The sequence below is a fragment of the Eurosta solidaginis genome, chromosome 4, assembly GCF_040869045.1.
Source record: "Eurosta solidaginis isolate ZX-2024a chromosome 4, ASM4086904v1, whole genome shotgun sequence".
NCBI classification, from domain to species: domain Eukaryota; kingdom Metazoa; phylum Arthropoda; class Insecta; order Diptera; family Tephritidae; genus Eurosta; species Eurosta solidaginis.
The window spans coordinates 275,522,906-275,539,932 of record NC_090322.1 but is presented as its reverse complement, the minus strand read 5'-3'; the positions used below and the strand labels follow the sequence as shown (position 1 = coordinate 275,539,932).

At 33.3% G+C, this 17,027-nt stretch overlaps 1 protein-coding gene across 3 annotated transcripts in view; it reads left to right on the top strand.

The window, feature by feature from the left end:
• The window catches only part of Pkcdelta (Protein kinase C delta), a 65,809-nt gene that overhangs the window by 44,623 nt on the left and 4,159 nt on the right, over positions 1-17,027 (top strand). For 2 of the 3 annotated variants that reach the window (XM_067778432.1, XM_067778430.1), the window contains exons 8-10: positions 7,122-7,205; positions 9,687-9,823; positions 12,927-13,100. In XM_067778432.1, coding sequence (XP_067634533.1) covers positions 7,122-7,205; positions 9,687-9,823; positions 12,927-13,100 — 395 coding nt within the window. The remainder of the gene's footprint in view (positions 1-7,121; positions 7,206-9,686; positions 9,824-12,926; positions 13,101-17,027) is intronic. The other variant, XM_067778429.1, reaches the window with a different exon arrangement.

Below are 17,027 nucleotides of genomic sequence, written 5' to 3'. Positions count from 1 at the left end.
CTATTAAGAATCGCCAAGGACGGACAGCAATAGATTTTTAAACTGGCGGTAGGTAATTCACGACATTACTTACTTGATGGTTAGCAAAAAACGCGGTGTTTTCGTTAAAATTTCACAATGAAGTTATTTAAAACGTAAAAAAATAGTTAAATTGTGGTTATTGTATCAAAATAAAATTTTTCTAGGATTGGAATTGACGAATTTCATTCCACTTTTCTCCAATGGTGAATTACCCACCCGCGATTTGATGGTTGGCGGTTCTCCTACCTTTACGTCTCTGCTCAAAATTCTTCTTTGTTCTGGCATTCGGCTATCTGAAAATTTTTCATCGATGTTGTCCCCGAAAAAGTGTTGCTGTTTGCATTTTTCAGGATTGAAATATGCTACTTTTAGCACTTCTTTCAATACGATGGACCTGACTAAATTTAATTACATTCATAATTTAATGTTGGATTCCATAAGTAAGGCTGTGCCAAACTATTACGTTCATATTGTTGACGTTTCCATTATAAACATATGGTAATTTCGTTCGCAAAATAAAATTTAAACAGGTCTTTGTAAAAACAAAGCATTTGTACTCACAACATATCCAATCAAGGAATTTTGCCTGTGCAGCGCTACAGAAGACATTCGAGGAATATTTTATCATTCCTACAATAAGAACACGAAATATTGGTATCATACCTTATTTATGTATGTAAAAAAAAAAACTTAACTAAAACAATGGTATTATAAATATACAAAGAATTGTAACTTACAGTAGCTGTTTCGCCCTAAAAATCAGCCCCATAAGATTCAGTGAAATCTTACAGTTACGGACCGTCATTTGCAATATTTGGATCCAGCTCGCTTTGAGTCAGTATCTTCTGGTACTAGGTCGACTGCCGCGGGGACCGTCTAGCATCTGACGTACTTTGGTATTTAATAACTTGGCAAGTTTAGTAATACATCATAAATTCAATTGTCAAGAGTTTTTGGGGTATCTTCAGATCAAGTTTGTATAACATGTTAGAAGGGCATAAGTTTACTACCCACGACAAATCAACAAAGCAGCTGGAACTTTGTACGTTTTTTAGGGGTGGAAACACATGTCAGAGAATTACAATCACTTCCAGTTGGGTCTGTAAAGCTTTTCATCATTACGGCACCACTAGTCGAACCCAAAACCCATTTAAGTGCCGCAAAGGGCAGTAAAGTTCAACTTAATAACTGACGTACATTTGTACTATATATGTCTGCAGACCACATCTCATTATTATGTGCGGGTTTTCAGTGAAAGTTTCAACTGCAGTTTAGGTTGAGGTTAGTTCACTTTTACCGCCGCCATTGCATTTTACTGCCCATCACAGATCACAGTTTAAGTGGCCGAATTTAATTTTCTACTTTTATTCAATGCTAACAGAATTGTAATGTAAACTTGCAATGGTCCTTAGTATCCCCTTTTGCATTTGAGTTAGGTAGCACTGTTATGCTTGCTGTATTAAGTAGGGACGTATTTATTTTACTACGCAGTTTTATAAGATCGGGGAAAATTTTTACCCTCTTCTGGTCGTTGAAAATACACCCGTACCGTTTCAGATAGCAAACATCTTCTGTCTTTTTCCATTTGCTTCACCTGGTAATTCTATTAGGATCTTGCATTATTTCTCGTTGTTTTCTGTGAGATTTTTCCCAACGACCATTTAAATTGACAAACTCATACTCGTCGCATGTCGCGGTGATAAAAGACGGTAAAGCATGAGTAAAAGAGCGAACTAAAATCAACAGACCCAAAGGTTTGAGGCGTCAAAAAACCGCTATAAACAATACATTAAATAAAATTTTCTTACAAAAATTTATTTTATGTTTATATTCAGCAAACGTACTGTTTAAGAACAGGTGGGCTAGCGGGCAGTTAGGTCGATCTTAACCCAAAGGTATACGTCAGTTTTTCGATAAGCAATATAATTATGAGATATTTTAAGAGTAGGCTGAAAAAATTTTGCTTAAGTAAAAAATCCCAAAATAATAAGGGCCGTTTTCATCATCTATTATATATCTCAAGTAATTTAACAAAAACAATCACAATTCTCTTCAATGAAATAGTTAAGTGCTCCTTTTTACACAGGGCCACTTGCTTTATTAAGCGGACATCTGTTATTCGCCCCAAAAAATATTTCGCTTTTACAAAAAAAAAAACTGAAATGGATAGCAGCCGTTTCCTCCATAAGTAATACAGTAATCAAAATAATACGTGCCTATTTTTGAAAAAGCTGCAAATGCAGCGAAAATCAAATTTTTTTTTTCATTTTTTTAAATTATTGAAAATAATTTATTTTTCACTGTTATTTATTATTGACAAAAAATTCCACCAATCAAGCAAAACGTACTAGAATTCAATGAGGGTTAATGAAATAATTAGTCAGTTAACTCCATTAGGTATCCAATAAGGCAATAATGAGTGAATTAGGAATTTTTATTTTGTATGGAAGATTGAGGCCTTTAATGTATAAAACCTGACTAATTATTTCATCAACCCTATGTGTGAAATTGGTATTAATATTCAGTATTTTTCAGAGATAGTAAAATTAAAATAGAGTCTTTTACATTTTTTAAAGTTTCATAAGTTAAGAAAACTTGAAATAAACTCATATATAAACACTAGCAATTTTGGACTGCTTTTAGGTACTGCGCCTAGAAATCATTAGTCCTCGTTTTAAATTTCCAGCTTAAAGAGGACAAATTCCTGGTAACTGATAGATTTGTCGAAACTATCTTTGGCATGGCCGAAATAGTTGTTGTTATTCTTGTAACAGCTAAAACACTCCTATATGGACAATCACTTTCGGATTATGAAGCCGGTACGCTCCGGTGTGAAGTCATTCTAGTCTTTGATTATAGTCGCCTCTGAAGACAGACACGCTTTAAGAATTGTTGCCTTAATTTTAAAAAAAAAAGTCTAAATAATTTAAAAATATAAATTTTTAAAAACTTCTGGTTTTAAAGCAAAACCAGAAAGTTTAAGCTAACTGCTGAAAATCTTTCACAGCCTAATTTTTCACTATCTTTCATAAGACATACATTTGAAGTGTTATGACACGTTTTGTTCTAAGTAGAGCGCATGCACGACTCGATTCGATTCGAAACCTACCGACGGACTGCATATCTAGTTTTTCTTTTTTTAAAAACAGGAGTAGACATTTCCGCTTTTAAACTGAAACGAAGCTATGGACACTCATTACCCCGAGAACAGATGAAATCAAAATTTTTAGCCGAATTTGGGTTTTCGTATATTTCATTTCAGTTTCATTTCATTTATTTAATGATCAAAATTGTTAGTACAATAAGATTTGAGGTCAGATATATTTATGTATATATATTGGAAGCCTATCCATAAAAGCTAAATTGTAATTTATTCTAGTATCGTGGTGATCAAATAGACTGCCAGTCTACATACTATAATGAGAAAAGTAATTATAGATAACAATCTTATAGTTGCTCCTGCTTATACTATTTCTTATAGCATTGGGAATAGAATTCCAGGTACGTATAGTTTTCACGAAGATAAGTCTAGTCGACGCAACAGATTTAAACGTGGGTACTATAAGGTCGTTTGAACGAGCGGATCTTGTGAAAGAAAGCTTGTTATAAAGATATAAGGGCGTCTTAGTGAGCATGAGTCGGAAAAGGAAAAGGCAGCTCCTGGCTTTGAAATAGTCGAATATTTGACATCCCAGAAGGCTAGATTTCCATGGGATATGTGGTCGAACTTCGAAAGTCCATACACAAAGCGTGTCATATGGTTAAAGGCCATATCTCTGTAGTACAGAAGTTTCAGAATTAGGCTAAAATTTTTAATGGTGTATATAAGTTATACATTTACAGTTTTCTGTAAATAAAATAATATGAATAGTAGAGCCATTTAAAGCTCATGAAACTAATTTATTAAAATAAGTGAAAAAAATTGTATTTTATTGTAAAAAAAAAATCATGTGGTCGATATTTTTAATAAATTTTTCCAAATTGTACATTTTTATAAATTTTGCACCATGTTTCATCCCAGATATTGCTCCCATACTACAAAACAAATATGTGTTTGTACTTTCACTGAATTCACTTTTTTCCAAATGTATTCATCTCATTATTGTAACTGCTTTGTCTTCAAATTATTCACATAGCATTTAACATTTGTACTTATTATCCCAAGCAATTGAAAATACCTAATTTTAGCTAAATGATGATCTATTGTGTTCAATCAGTTGGCTTAAAGCCATGGACGTCTAGTAATTCTGCAGTCCAGCAGAAGGCAATAAATTTACATACATAAGTATATGCATATACGTATATATATATATATATATATGAATAAGTATTTTTAGCACTTAGTTTAATTTGCAGGTTTATAGCAATGTCCCAAATACCATATACTTAAAAATATTGTACTTATTTATAGGTGTTTTATGGCAGCAACCCAGAGTGTTATATTTAGCCAAACTTTTCCCGATTGCGCTGAGATTCTTGGCACAAATTTCTCATTATCTATACCTTTATGTATGTATGAGTACTAACATCTTACATGCAATGAACTCATGTTTCCATACTCTGAAATAAATATAAATAATTTGCATTCCACAATTAAATAATGCGGCGCTAAAAAACTATAAAGCTATTATAAAGAATCATATTAGATTGTTTATGATTTGAGACTTGGAAAATTCAACTTTTTTCCCATGCCATTTAAAGTTTGTTTAAAGTGCCAATGTGAACAGAAATTAGCATTTCTCGTTTCTTCGCCTATAATCAATGTCTATCAATTTATCAGCCCTTTGTGCAAATGTCAAAAGCATATGATCACGAAATTTTTCACAATTAAAATATCTTTTTCCAATTATATATTTCGTTTTTGAAACTTAACATATTTAAATAATCATGATACAAAAAAGGAGATAGTTCCACTCAAAATTTTTTGACGTATTTGGGGATTTTTGAAGTTTCATAATGTTTGTTGTTTTGCCAGAAGCGTTGCCAGACCATTACTGTTTAAGGCGCAATTGTGGTTTTTCGGGAAGGAAATTTCCTTTAGGATGAAAACGCAATGGTCATTCAAGACAATAATAATATGCTTTAGCACTATTTATGTGCATACATATCGATTGAGAATACAGTAAAACATGTACTTTTTTTGAAAAATAGTGGATAATGACTCATACATTGGTTAATGACCCATATCTTTATGGTAGTTTGACCCCTCCAAAGTCTGCACATCTATGTCAATGCTAAAAGGGCACAGAATGTGTATAGGCGGCGCTGCCCCAACGGTGACCCCTGGTCCAACAGGCAAAAACACTCTCATAACTAGTGGCTAACCTGCAGAGGTAAAGGGTAATATTATCCCTAAAAATGGTTTAACAATTCCCTCCTAAAACGCAGCGCTTGAATTATATGTAGCCAATTTATCAAGAAATTGCGGTGTCAGTTTATAAGGACCTCCTTTGAGCAAGCAATTGACAAACGTATATGGTTTGTCAAAAGGTACTGAGCAAACGTACCGGTTATATTCCCTTGCTTTTCATACTTTGATCCATGTTTCTTCCACCAAAACAATATTCGGGAGCTCGAAAAACTTATTAAAAACCTTCTTTTCTAGGCTGATATTTCGTATTAAAATATGTCCAAGGCATGTGGCTCGTTATTTTTTCTTTTTTATTTAAAATAACTATGAAAATAATTTAGTCGTATTCGTTAATATGAAATTCATCAAAATTAGAAAAATTGGTAACATTTTTCAATCTGGTAGCTTGTTTTTGATGAAATTGTCATTGTCCCCGCAAAAGTCAAGTGCCTAACGTCACACTAAATGGAACTACCTCCATTTTTTGTATCATATAAATAATAATCAAAACCACATCTAACCAGTTGACAGCTTGACAATGACAGTGACAAAAATGTCAAATTGATACGCTTTGTACAATGTTTTTGGCCAAATTAAAAAAATTATTAAAATAGTACCAAATGCTAACTTATTATAATATTTTTATTGGAGCTTTTCGGCCGGGGTTTTTTTTTTCCTTCTTAATAAAACAACGTTAACTTATTATATTTCCATAAACTTGCAGAATTGGACAAACATTTAATGATATATAAGCGATTTCTAGTCGTTGTTATCTTATTTTCGATTTCAATATAATATGCATACAAAATAACCTTTAACCAGCCCCATGTACCTGCACTCACATATATGTATGTATATATTCCAATTTGTTGGAACACTACTACAATTTCAAGTAAATTGCTAAATACCTGTAATGAATTTTTGATTTTTAAAACGTTTCGCAACTTACTCCAAACTTTTAGGCTTACAATCTCAGCAAACCTCAAGATCGGGCTTAAAACATGCCGCTAATGGGGTATGCCGAAATACAAACCATTGATTTGCGTATTGGCAATTAGAACGAAAATAACCTTACCATTGTGCCATAAAAAAATTACAACATTAAATTTTTTGTGTTCGGAGAAGGCTAGAGTATTCAACTAAAATATAATATTTTGCATCCAGCATCAACTCCAACAATTTTATTTTTAATTAATAACTTCATATTAGGTTGCATTCCTTGTTTTTAATTGGAAAAAATTATATGAAAGACACTTTTTTAATTTTATTTTTTTAATAATAACTTTATATTTGGTTCACCTACTTTCTGTGCGAAATGTAGCTCATAAACTGTTAAAAATGTGAAGTGAGGGAATACAAAATCCGCTACAGATTTCTAAAAAAAAAAATCCTTCCGATATTAGTCGTTAGAAAACCTAAATCCATCGAAAAGAATCGCAGCTTCTTTTTGATTTATGGGGCGTTTTGGTTTATATACAGAATAAAGTGATAAACAAAATTTATATAAAATTTACTTCGTACAAATAAACGAAGCATCAATTTTTCTTAAGCAGGGTGGCGGTCTTCATGAATTTAGTTATTAATCAATAAAAATCACTTTGTATTATAGTAATACCCAACTCTGTATGTATGAATGTAATTGTATGCACACACTACAATTTGTTAAAATTCAGAACTAAAAACGTTTGGCATTTGTTGTATGTCGTTTTGTTAACAGTAGATCAGATTATGATATGCTTTTAAAATGTAGGCGCACGTGAAGCTCGAGAATCGCCCAGCACACCACCCAGTTCAAATCCTGCATATAGAATCGAAGCAAATGACGATTATGATGGTACGCTTAATGACATACCTACATATTTTAGTATTTCTTTTATTTATTTATGTCTTTATTTATGACGTTATATTTTGTTTTCTCTTTATTTATTTATTTAATTATTTGATATGTTTATTTACAATACTCTGTTGAAATATCTTCAATAAAATAATTATTTCCAGAAACTTTTTTCAATGCTACACTGACTATGATCGTAGGATACGTGGAAAAAATTGCAAATGCTTAAAACAATAGCGTTGATTTCATGGCGAAACGATACAAGGTGGCAGCATAGAACAGCTGATTATAAACTTTTTTTATTTGATTTGATACATCAACTTCCGGCGCAGTACGAATTTACAAAAACAAAGTACATGGGGTTTTTATTTATGTTTGTAGGTATGTCACCATGCTGCCCCCTTGTATCGTTCCGCCATGGTTGATTTTATTGATTCACGGTTACTTACTGCGATATTCACCCTTTTTTAGCGTTGTACCACAAAAACAGCACCAATTGTGACATACAACTTTTCAACTTTTGTATTTTAGATTATCTGCAACATTCTTCGAGAGTTCCAATTGTTTGTCGATCTTCACTTCAAACTCCTTCATTTTAGCATGGAAATATATTCGTTCTAATCTGTTGTGATTTCATAGCCTCACAACGCTGTGATGTTATAATTCCATAGCCGCACGATGCTTGTCAATCATTTCATTTGTCTTCAATGCATTCAATGTTGTCTTATCGACATTTTGACAGTTCCCCGATGACATGCTATCACGTTCGAACCGTTAATACGATGACTGTTTACTGACAAATAATCGTATTCACTACAACTATCCTCCACTTAAAGTCCACTATGGAAAACTTTACTTTCAGTCGAGAGTGCTCTTACTCATCTGACCGCCGAGTTTTATTGTAAGATAGAGCGGAAACTTCGATTTTATGAAAACACGGCGTTGTCGTCGCTTGTGGTGGCAGTTAAAGTTGCATTAAAGTGTTTTATGGTGCTACTTTGAGAGGAACACCAAGCCCACGGCAGAGCTGAAGGAACAAACAGGTCTATACATTTTACAGGAAATATAGAATACAGAAATAATAAATATCCTGAATGTGTGCTATTTTCTGAGCAAAAAATAATTTAGATCTTTAATGGAGCCGTTTTCGAAAATTTTTATAGGTTGCTATGACATAAAACAGTAATATTATTAAAATATCAATCAAAAAGGTCGTATTTTTTTACTATTCAGGTATTAGAAATTGTCACGACCATGAAAAAATATGTTTTTGAGCTAAACAAGGGATTTTATTAAAAACAGCTCGATCAAAGATCTGGACTAGTATTGCTGATTTGCAGAGATAATTTTAGATACTCAAGATGTATATGTTAAGATAGATATCTACGCACTAAAACTGACACACTTCAAAATCAAAAAAAAAACAACGATACTTTAACACAATAATAGTTTTATTCAGTAACAGCCGCTTAAAAACTTACAGTGAGAGAAACTTTAGGGGGACTCATGTAACCGTATAAATGCCTTATAAAGTGTGTAAACGTATAAATTTATCTAGTTTACGCACGAGCTGTCAAATTTTGTATGAAAAATCATTTACACAATTTGTATAAATTTACGCGCACATTTCATTGTGTAAACGCGGTAAACTCAAAGGAATGCAACCTTGCAGACATTACAGACGGCATTTTCATCAAAAATCTCCAACATCAGCAAGTAAAGGCGTTTTAGTTTTGTTTTTTCACTTAATCTTGGTATTTTTTAATTTGTATAACAATCAAAAAAATTTTTTTGGAAATAATACAGCTGAAAAACAATGAAGTTTATCAAGAGTATTACTAGGTGCGTTCATATAACCGAGTGTGTAAATGGATATAATTTTACACCTTATAAGTTTATATGCTATCATGAGTCCCCCTTTTATTACACTGAGTTCAGGCAATCGTGAGGCATCGCCATTTTTGCCTGTCTGCTTCACTTGAATTGTTCCATATATATCCTGTTTACCACACAATCGAAATTATTTACGGAACTCAAGGCTTTATATCCTTATTTTATTGTTGGTAGATAAGATATTGACTGGTTTATGAGAATGTTGACCTAAGGTAAAACTCTAACGTTATAACGAATTTACTAATAAATATGTCACATCTTATTCAAAAGAGGCGCAACTCTAAATGACAGTGTGACATTTTTTGGCCCGCCCGTTGAGCTGCCTGTCAAAATGTTTGACAGATATCATACCAAACTGGGCAATATTCACTATACTTTATACTAGACAAATATATCAGAATCTGTCGTAGGAAGGCAGACGGAGATTTTGCAGTGCCTTAAACAGGTGCCAAGATATATGTATTTACGAGTATTATAGAGATATTAGGGAATATGTTTGCAATTTTAATTTTTCATCTCATTTATTTTATATGTTTTCAATAATTATTTTACTCAGTAAATGCTGCGAGTGTCACATTTTATTTTCAGAAACATCATACACCTATTCCCAATTCCAAAAGTCGGGCCGCTTTACTGCGCCAGCAACTGTTATTCCACGTTTCAAAAACTACTCAGTGGACGACTTTCATTTCTTGGCTGTTTTGGGTAAAGGCAGCTTTGGCAAGGTAACAATTTTACTTTAAACTTATTCACTAAGAGCCATACTCTGATTTACGCTAATCGGATATTTATTTGTCAAATCACAAAAATATTTCTGTCAAATAAAGAGGTTATTAAAACTTGTATATAGACGTCGCAAACCGCCTATAGTTAGTTGTATGAAATTTACAAATTTTTCAAGCGTTTTTCTTTACATGTTAGGATCCATGCCGTAACTTGAGAACTGTCATACTATAAAAGTGTTACGTGATTAACAGTGACTTTGCAGACTCAATAATTAGAGACAGGTATCTAATCACAGACTCTTCTATGAAGTACGCTTAATTGAGCCTTTACAACTTCAATTTCAAATGGGGAAAAATATAATTTCGAATTTAAAAATACAAAGATATTTGAAGAGATCTTTGGCAGGGTCGAAATAGTTTTACCATCACAATAAAAATACAATAATTCAATAAAAGAAATTATTTTGAATACGTCTGAACTCTTTAAAAGTTTTAAAAACGTAATTTCTAAAAAATTTATAATTAATACAAGGTATCCCATACTATTTCGATAATAGAAAACGTTTTTTATTTCAAAATACAAAACTAGAAATTTTCGAGCAAAATATCCAATAACCATTTTTAACCGATTGATTTTTTGTACTAAAGTGATCCTTATAAATAAATAAAACGATTTATCCCAGTCTCACCCCTTGAGACGGTAATGGCTAATAAAAAATATCACATACAAATTTTGGTCCCGATTAGAAAAGGTTAAAATTTGTCGGACAGGGGTACAAGTTAAGATTGCTCTATGGAGGCTAAAAAAATTTATATTTTACTAACCAAAATTTTTAGATTTTTAATACCCAAAATCCATAAAACTATATTTAGCGATATCATAAACCTGTTGGTCCCATTCCTCATTCCTGACCTCAAAAGAATGAAAAAACTGGCCGGTTTCTGTACGTTTATCATGCCTGTGTGAAAAGGAAAACTTAATTATTTCATTAAACAAAATGGCGATTGGATTAAGTTTCTATGTGGAATTTTTTTTAAAGCTTGTTGTTGCGTTTTTTCATTAGTAAGGTTTTTACGTAGCAAGTTTCAAAACCTGCGCACAACCCAAGCACGGGATTTGGATTTTTGTCGCCAGGCATGCCCTAATATATTCTAAGCCACTTAACTCGCAGGTTGTCAAAGTGCCTACAATTTAAACTGTGTTTGATTTATGAATAGTAATTCTATGAAATTTATTTTACTTAAGATTTTTAAGAATTAATGAGCTTAACACCTTTGCGTAACCGCGATTTTAATTACCACATCAAATATGGGCATTATAAGTATTTTATATACTAAATAATGAACTTTTTGTGCAAAAAACTCATAAGTAAATAAATATGGGAGATGTGTCTCAAGGAGCCCGCATATCAAACTGCAATAAGATAATCAAATCCTTTTTCATCCCAACTATTTCGATGCCGTCGATAAGAATTAATAGTTTACAATATATAGTTGGTATGCGTGGAGATCGAATTTATCGAAATATAATGGAATATGTCAGGGTGGGTGTTCCCCGCGCTGGACGTACCTTGGCCCGGTCGAGTTGTACGGCCAAACCCCCAAGTCGTTGGCAAAGTTACCTAGGGAGAGAGAATAAAAGTAGGCAAAAGTAATAATTCTTAGACATGTTTTTTTGTAATATTTTGTAATCAGTAAACACACACGTATTACGTATATACATATTACCTTTATTAAGTATTTATTAATGTAAAATTTTAAAATTGAAATGATGGCGTGTTGTAATCTATTAAGTGGGGAGGGAAGATGACGGAAGGGTAGGTGGTTTGGAACAGATTGGAGCAAAAGTTAAGATAAGGGGACCTGCATAGCGATTGGAGCGGTCTACGGAAGGGTGGGCTTCTTGTGAGGTGAGATGAGGGAGGAAATGATTAACATGATTGTGACATCCGCTCTGCATCAAGGTGGAAAAAGGTTTCAGAACCGCGACTCCATATAATGAGCTAGCTGGGGCGATTCCACCTTGATTACGCAAAGGGGCGGATCCACATATGTATGTGTATGTGACAAATACCTCAACAATGTATTCCCATCAGGCCTATTAAATTTGATTTAAGATTAGTAATCGATTGATTAGATACTTCTTTTAATTACAAATTATTTATTTGCCGAAAAAAGAATTTAATAACTGATTAAACAAAAAAAAAAACAAACAGAAAAAATTGCATGATTTTTTACAATTATTGATGAAAATCTAATGCCAATTTCACACAGCTTAATGAAATAAAAAGTCGCGTTTTCTACATTAAAACCATAATTGAACTCAATCTTCCATACAAATTCTTAATTATCTCATTATTGCTTTATTGAATGCCTAATCGAGTGAAAAATCCAGTCGGTTTTGCTTGGTGCTTCGAATTTTATTGTCAATGTAACAAATGACAATCAAAAAAAATTATTTTCAATAATTTACGAATAATAAAAAACACGAGAAAATTCAAAATTTAATTTTCGCTGCATTTGCTGCAAAAAATAATATGGCTTTTTCGAAAATAGGCACATATTTGGTTAGGTACAACATCTATGGGCAGTTGCGCCTGCATTTTATTTTGATTGTATTTAGAGTTAAGAAAGAAACGGCTGCTTTCCATTTTAACTATTTTTTGTAAAAACGAAATATTTTTTGTGGCTGTTGACCGATGTTCGCTTAATGAAGCAAGAGGCACTGTATGAAAATGGAAACTTAATTATTTCATTAAATGGAATTGTGATTCGATTAAGTTTCTGTGTGAAAACGGTATAAATCGTGAGAGCTTAACTTGAATTCGTATTGTAATATTAAAGACATGGCTCAGTATGACTAAAAACAAAATGCACGTAACCACAAGGAATGCCAAAAAAGTGGATATACTAATTGTATATAGATTAGTTGCTAAACGAAAATTTTTGGACACCAACCTATCAGCCGAACATTTTTTTACAAATTGCCTAGGCGATTCACCAGGTCTCCGTTCGCGATCCTACATTATATAATGCCTCGATAAGCACTCATGATGAAGTCCCCAAATCCATACGAATTTGTCTTCCACATCTTTACTTTCAGGTGCTGCTTGCTGAGCTACGCGACACCACTTATTACTACGCCGTCAAATGCTTGAAGAAAGATGTCGTTCTCGAGGATGACGATGTCGATTCAACCTTAATTGAGCGAAAAGTATTGGCATTGGGCACCAAACATCCGTATCTGTGTCATCTGTTTTGCACATTTCAAACAGAGGTAAATAGGAAATAATCAAATTGTGAATATTTATAAACATTTATTTCGGATGTACATACATAGTAAGTCGATCGAAGAAGGAAATCGATTTAAGTAATTTATTTTTATTTATTTATTTATTTATTTACATACTCGTGCGCTAATAAGTTGGGGAATTTTTCGACTTTTTCATAGCACTTGCATAAACATCTTTTATTGTTATTTCCTTATCATTTAGAACAGATTTCAGGCAGGAACAACAAGCGAATTAAAACAAATTAAATGTTTTTGTATTCTCAATACTTAATTTTAACCGTTTTATATTGCCCTTTTTACATAAATGGAAGTGAGTTAAACCCAAGTGCGGATGGAAATATATTTGGTAAAAGTCTAGTTTAGGGGTCGACTGCTAATACGCTACCAAAAATATCGAGAGAAGTGTCAAAAGACGCGTATTGAGGCGAGAACAAAAAACCGAACGCGGAAAAAAAAAATTGTCTCTTTGTCCGGAGATATTTGCAGTTGAAGTGGGCGATTTTCATGTGGTTCTTGTAATGTTGTTGTACCCAGAAAAAAAATTTTGAACATAAGTGTTTTGCGCAGATATAGTGTTGGTCTCCAAACAGGTGTTGGACCCACCCAGGGTAATTTTTTATAAGCGCGGCCGAAGGCCGCCAACACAGAAAGGTGTTCTGCGCAAAAATAATATGGATAGCACCCCCGGTTTCGGAGGGAGCCGCGGGTCATTTTCCGGTTTTTCGTTAATATCTTTTGAACGAGTTAAAATTTTTATTTTCCGCCTTCGGATTATTAATACTGATGTCAAGGCGCGTTGACACCTCTCTCGATATTTTTGGTAGCGTATTAGCAGTCGACCCCTCAACTAGACTTTTACCATATATTTAATATAAGGTTTTGTTACATTTGAAAGTATAATTTTCTTTAGTCATTAAAATAATACAAATTCACAAACATTTAAAAATTGTGCACAATTAGATATGAATCCGCATAGTAAGTATTTTTCATTGTACGAATAGCCATTAACCCTGATCGTAGTCGTAATTTCGTTGTTTTACATCGCCGAACTTGTAAAATAATCACAAAAAATATTCATTGTACACCTGCCGTCATGTAAAACGCCTCACACAACTCACGCCTTCTGCCGGCCATATGCTAAAATAAGCAAACCCCAAATAACTTAATTGAATGTTTGAGGAAAGGTGAAACGTTAAATTTAGCCCATTGTTTGACCATCGACTCAGTGAAGCGAATTCAAATGAACATTTTGTCATAGACAGACTGACAATTTTTTTTTTTCAAATGTGTATCAGGGCATTTGATTTAAGTGAATGTCGGAATCGATTGCGTAGGTAGGCATAAATCAATTCGCCTCTCGCTCATTCACATTCATACTCGTTTTAATGATGGCGTAGTGACTTTTGTCGCTGCACTATTCGCCGCTATTTATTTGTGGCACAACAATTTATAACAACAAATGAGTAGATATGATAAATTAATTCAAACTTTGTTGACCAGATTATCTCAAGTGAGACATATCACAAAAAGGCATATTTAAAAAGATCCAACAAGCAGTGTCGACAGATGTTCTCCCCAGTAAAATGTCTTGCCTCATATTCAATTTAAAAGTTTTATCAAGACAAGACATAATAGATATCTACACGGATCTTTCATTCGTAATTTACTTTCTCAGTCGTCGTTTGACCTCAAACTTCGGGCTGAACTACATCAACTTAAAAACAAAATTATTTTTCTTTTCTCGGACGTTGTGGCAGCGCACTGCCCTCAAGTGCCCGATGAAACCAGGCTAATCCTGTTATTTTTATTTTTTTTTTTTAGTTCATACATAATTTTTTTTTTTTATTTATTTTTTTTTCTTAAGCGCCGAGATCTAAAACCGCTCAGCTACAGAGAAACTCATCAGCTGAGAAATATAGATTCACAAATACAATAGATTAAAAGTATAAATATAATTTTTAGTTATTAAGAGAAGATATAACCGTTTTTTTATGGCAAAGAGCGAGTCCGAAACATCAATTATTCTCGAGTGAGAGTTATAATCTTCACACTAACATAAAAAAGGTTCGTTTAGTTGGAAATTGCTTCTGCATTGTTTAAGAATTATAGGTTTATAATGCCTTGAAAATCGGCATGGAACATTCAAGTTTACTTCGTTCAAAAGAAATGGGCTTGAAATCGATCCATTTAAAAGTCTAGCCATAAATAGTACACCTAGCATTTCTCTACGACTTGCAATGGTAGGAAGATTTATTAGTTTTAAACGATTAGTGTAAGGAGGAAGATTATACGGAGAGTCCCATTGAAGATTTCCCAAGGCGAGAAGTAAAAACTGTTTTTGAATTGATTCTAGTCTATCCACATGAACTTGATAACGCGGATTCCAAATTATCGTTTCATATTCTAATATCGGCCTCACCAATGATGTAAAAAGGGTTTTTGTAACGTAAGGATCACTAAACTCGTTTGCCCATCTTTTCACAAATGCTAAAACTCCTATCGCTTTATTGACTGTGGCATTAATATGAGGGTTGAAATTAAGTTTACAATTCATTGTAACTCCCAAGTCGACAAAGACATCAACGCTTTCCAGAGTTTGGCCATTAATTGTGTAAGAAGCTGGCTGTAGGTTCCCACGTGAAAAACACATGAATTTACGTTTTTCTATGTTGAGCGGCATAAAATTCGCATGACAACGTGTAAATAAACGATTTAAATCCGCCTGGATTACAGAACGTTCTTCAACCGACGCGTATGACTTAAAAGGTTTTACGTCGTCGGCATACATTAAAATTTTAGAATATTTTATAGTTGTGGAAATATCGTTTATAAGGAGCAAAAACAGAATAGGACCGAGATGGCTGCCTTGAGGCACACCGGAGGGAACATCGATGACATTCGAACAAATGTTTTTAAAAATGACTCTATGAGTTCTACCGCAAAAATAGGAGGAGATCCAACGAGTTAGGCCAGGTTGAAAATCAAGCAATTCGAGTTTTTAAACAAGTAATAAGTGGCGTACTTTGTCGAATGCTTTGCTGAAATCAGTGTATATAACATCGGTATGATGATTTTTTCTAAACCCATTAAAGACGTGAGTTGTAAATTCAAGCAAATTGGTTGTAGTTGATTTGGCTGTACAAAAGCCATGCTGAGAACTATCATTCAATGTGGAAATCGAAAATGTAAGGTGATTAGTAACGATTGCTTCGAAAGGTTAGGGATAGCGGAGAGCTTTGCTATTCAACGATAGTTTTCAATAGACGACTTGCGTCCTTTTTTATGGAGTGGGATAAGAAAAGATTCCTTCCAAGCCGACGGGAAAAAGTCCATTTTTTAAAGAGAGGTTAAACAGATCAGTAAGAGGCTGGTAAATGTATTCCGTACATTTTTTAAGAAAACATGTTGGGATCAAATCGGGACCGTATTTGAAGGATTCTTTTAGGGTCTTTAGATATAGAAGAACATCTTCAGGCAGCAAATGTGGGGCATATATTGAGTTACTAGAATGGAGCTCATACGGATAATTTGTAGGTGATGAATCAACCACAGCAGAGTAATTAGAGTGAAAGAATTGAGCGAAGAAGTTTGCAATCTCTTGATCGTCGCTGGAAATGCTATTTCTAAACTTCATGGCAGAAGGAAATCCGTTAGTTCTGCGTTTAGAATTTACGAAATCATAAAAAGACTTCGGGTTGCAAATAATGTTTCTTTTAATTTTACATATGTAAGCTTTATAACACTTTTTATTAAGTTCAAAATTCTTATGACGGAAAATAGCGTACTGTGCATAATCAGAATGTAAACCGGTTCTCTTATATAATTTGAATGAACGTGATTTCTTATTTTTTAAAGCTTTTAGCTCTTTAGTAAACCAGGCTTGCACTGGTTCAGTGTAAGAGCATGTGCGTT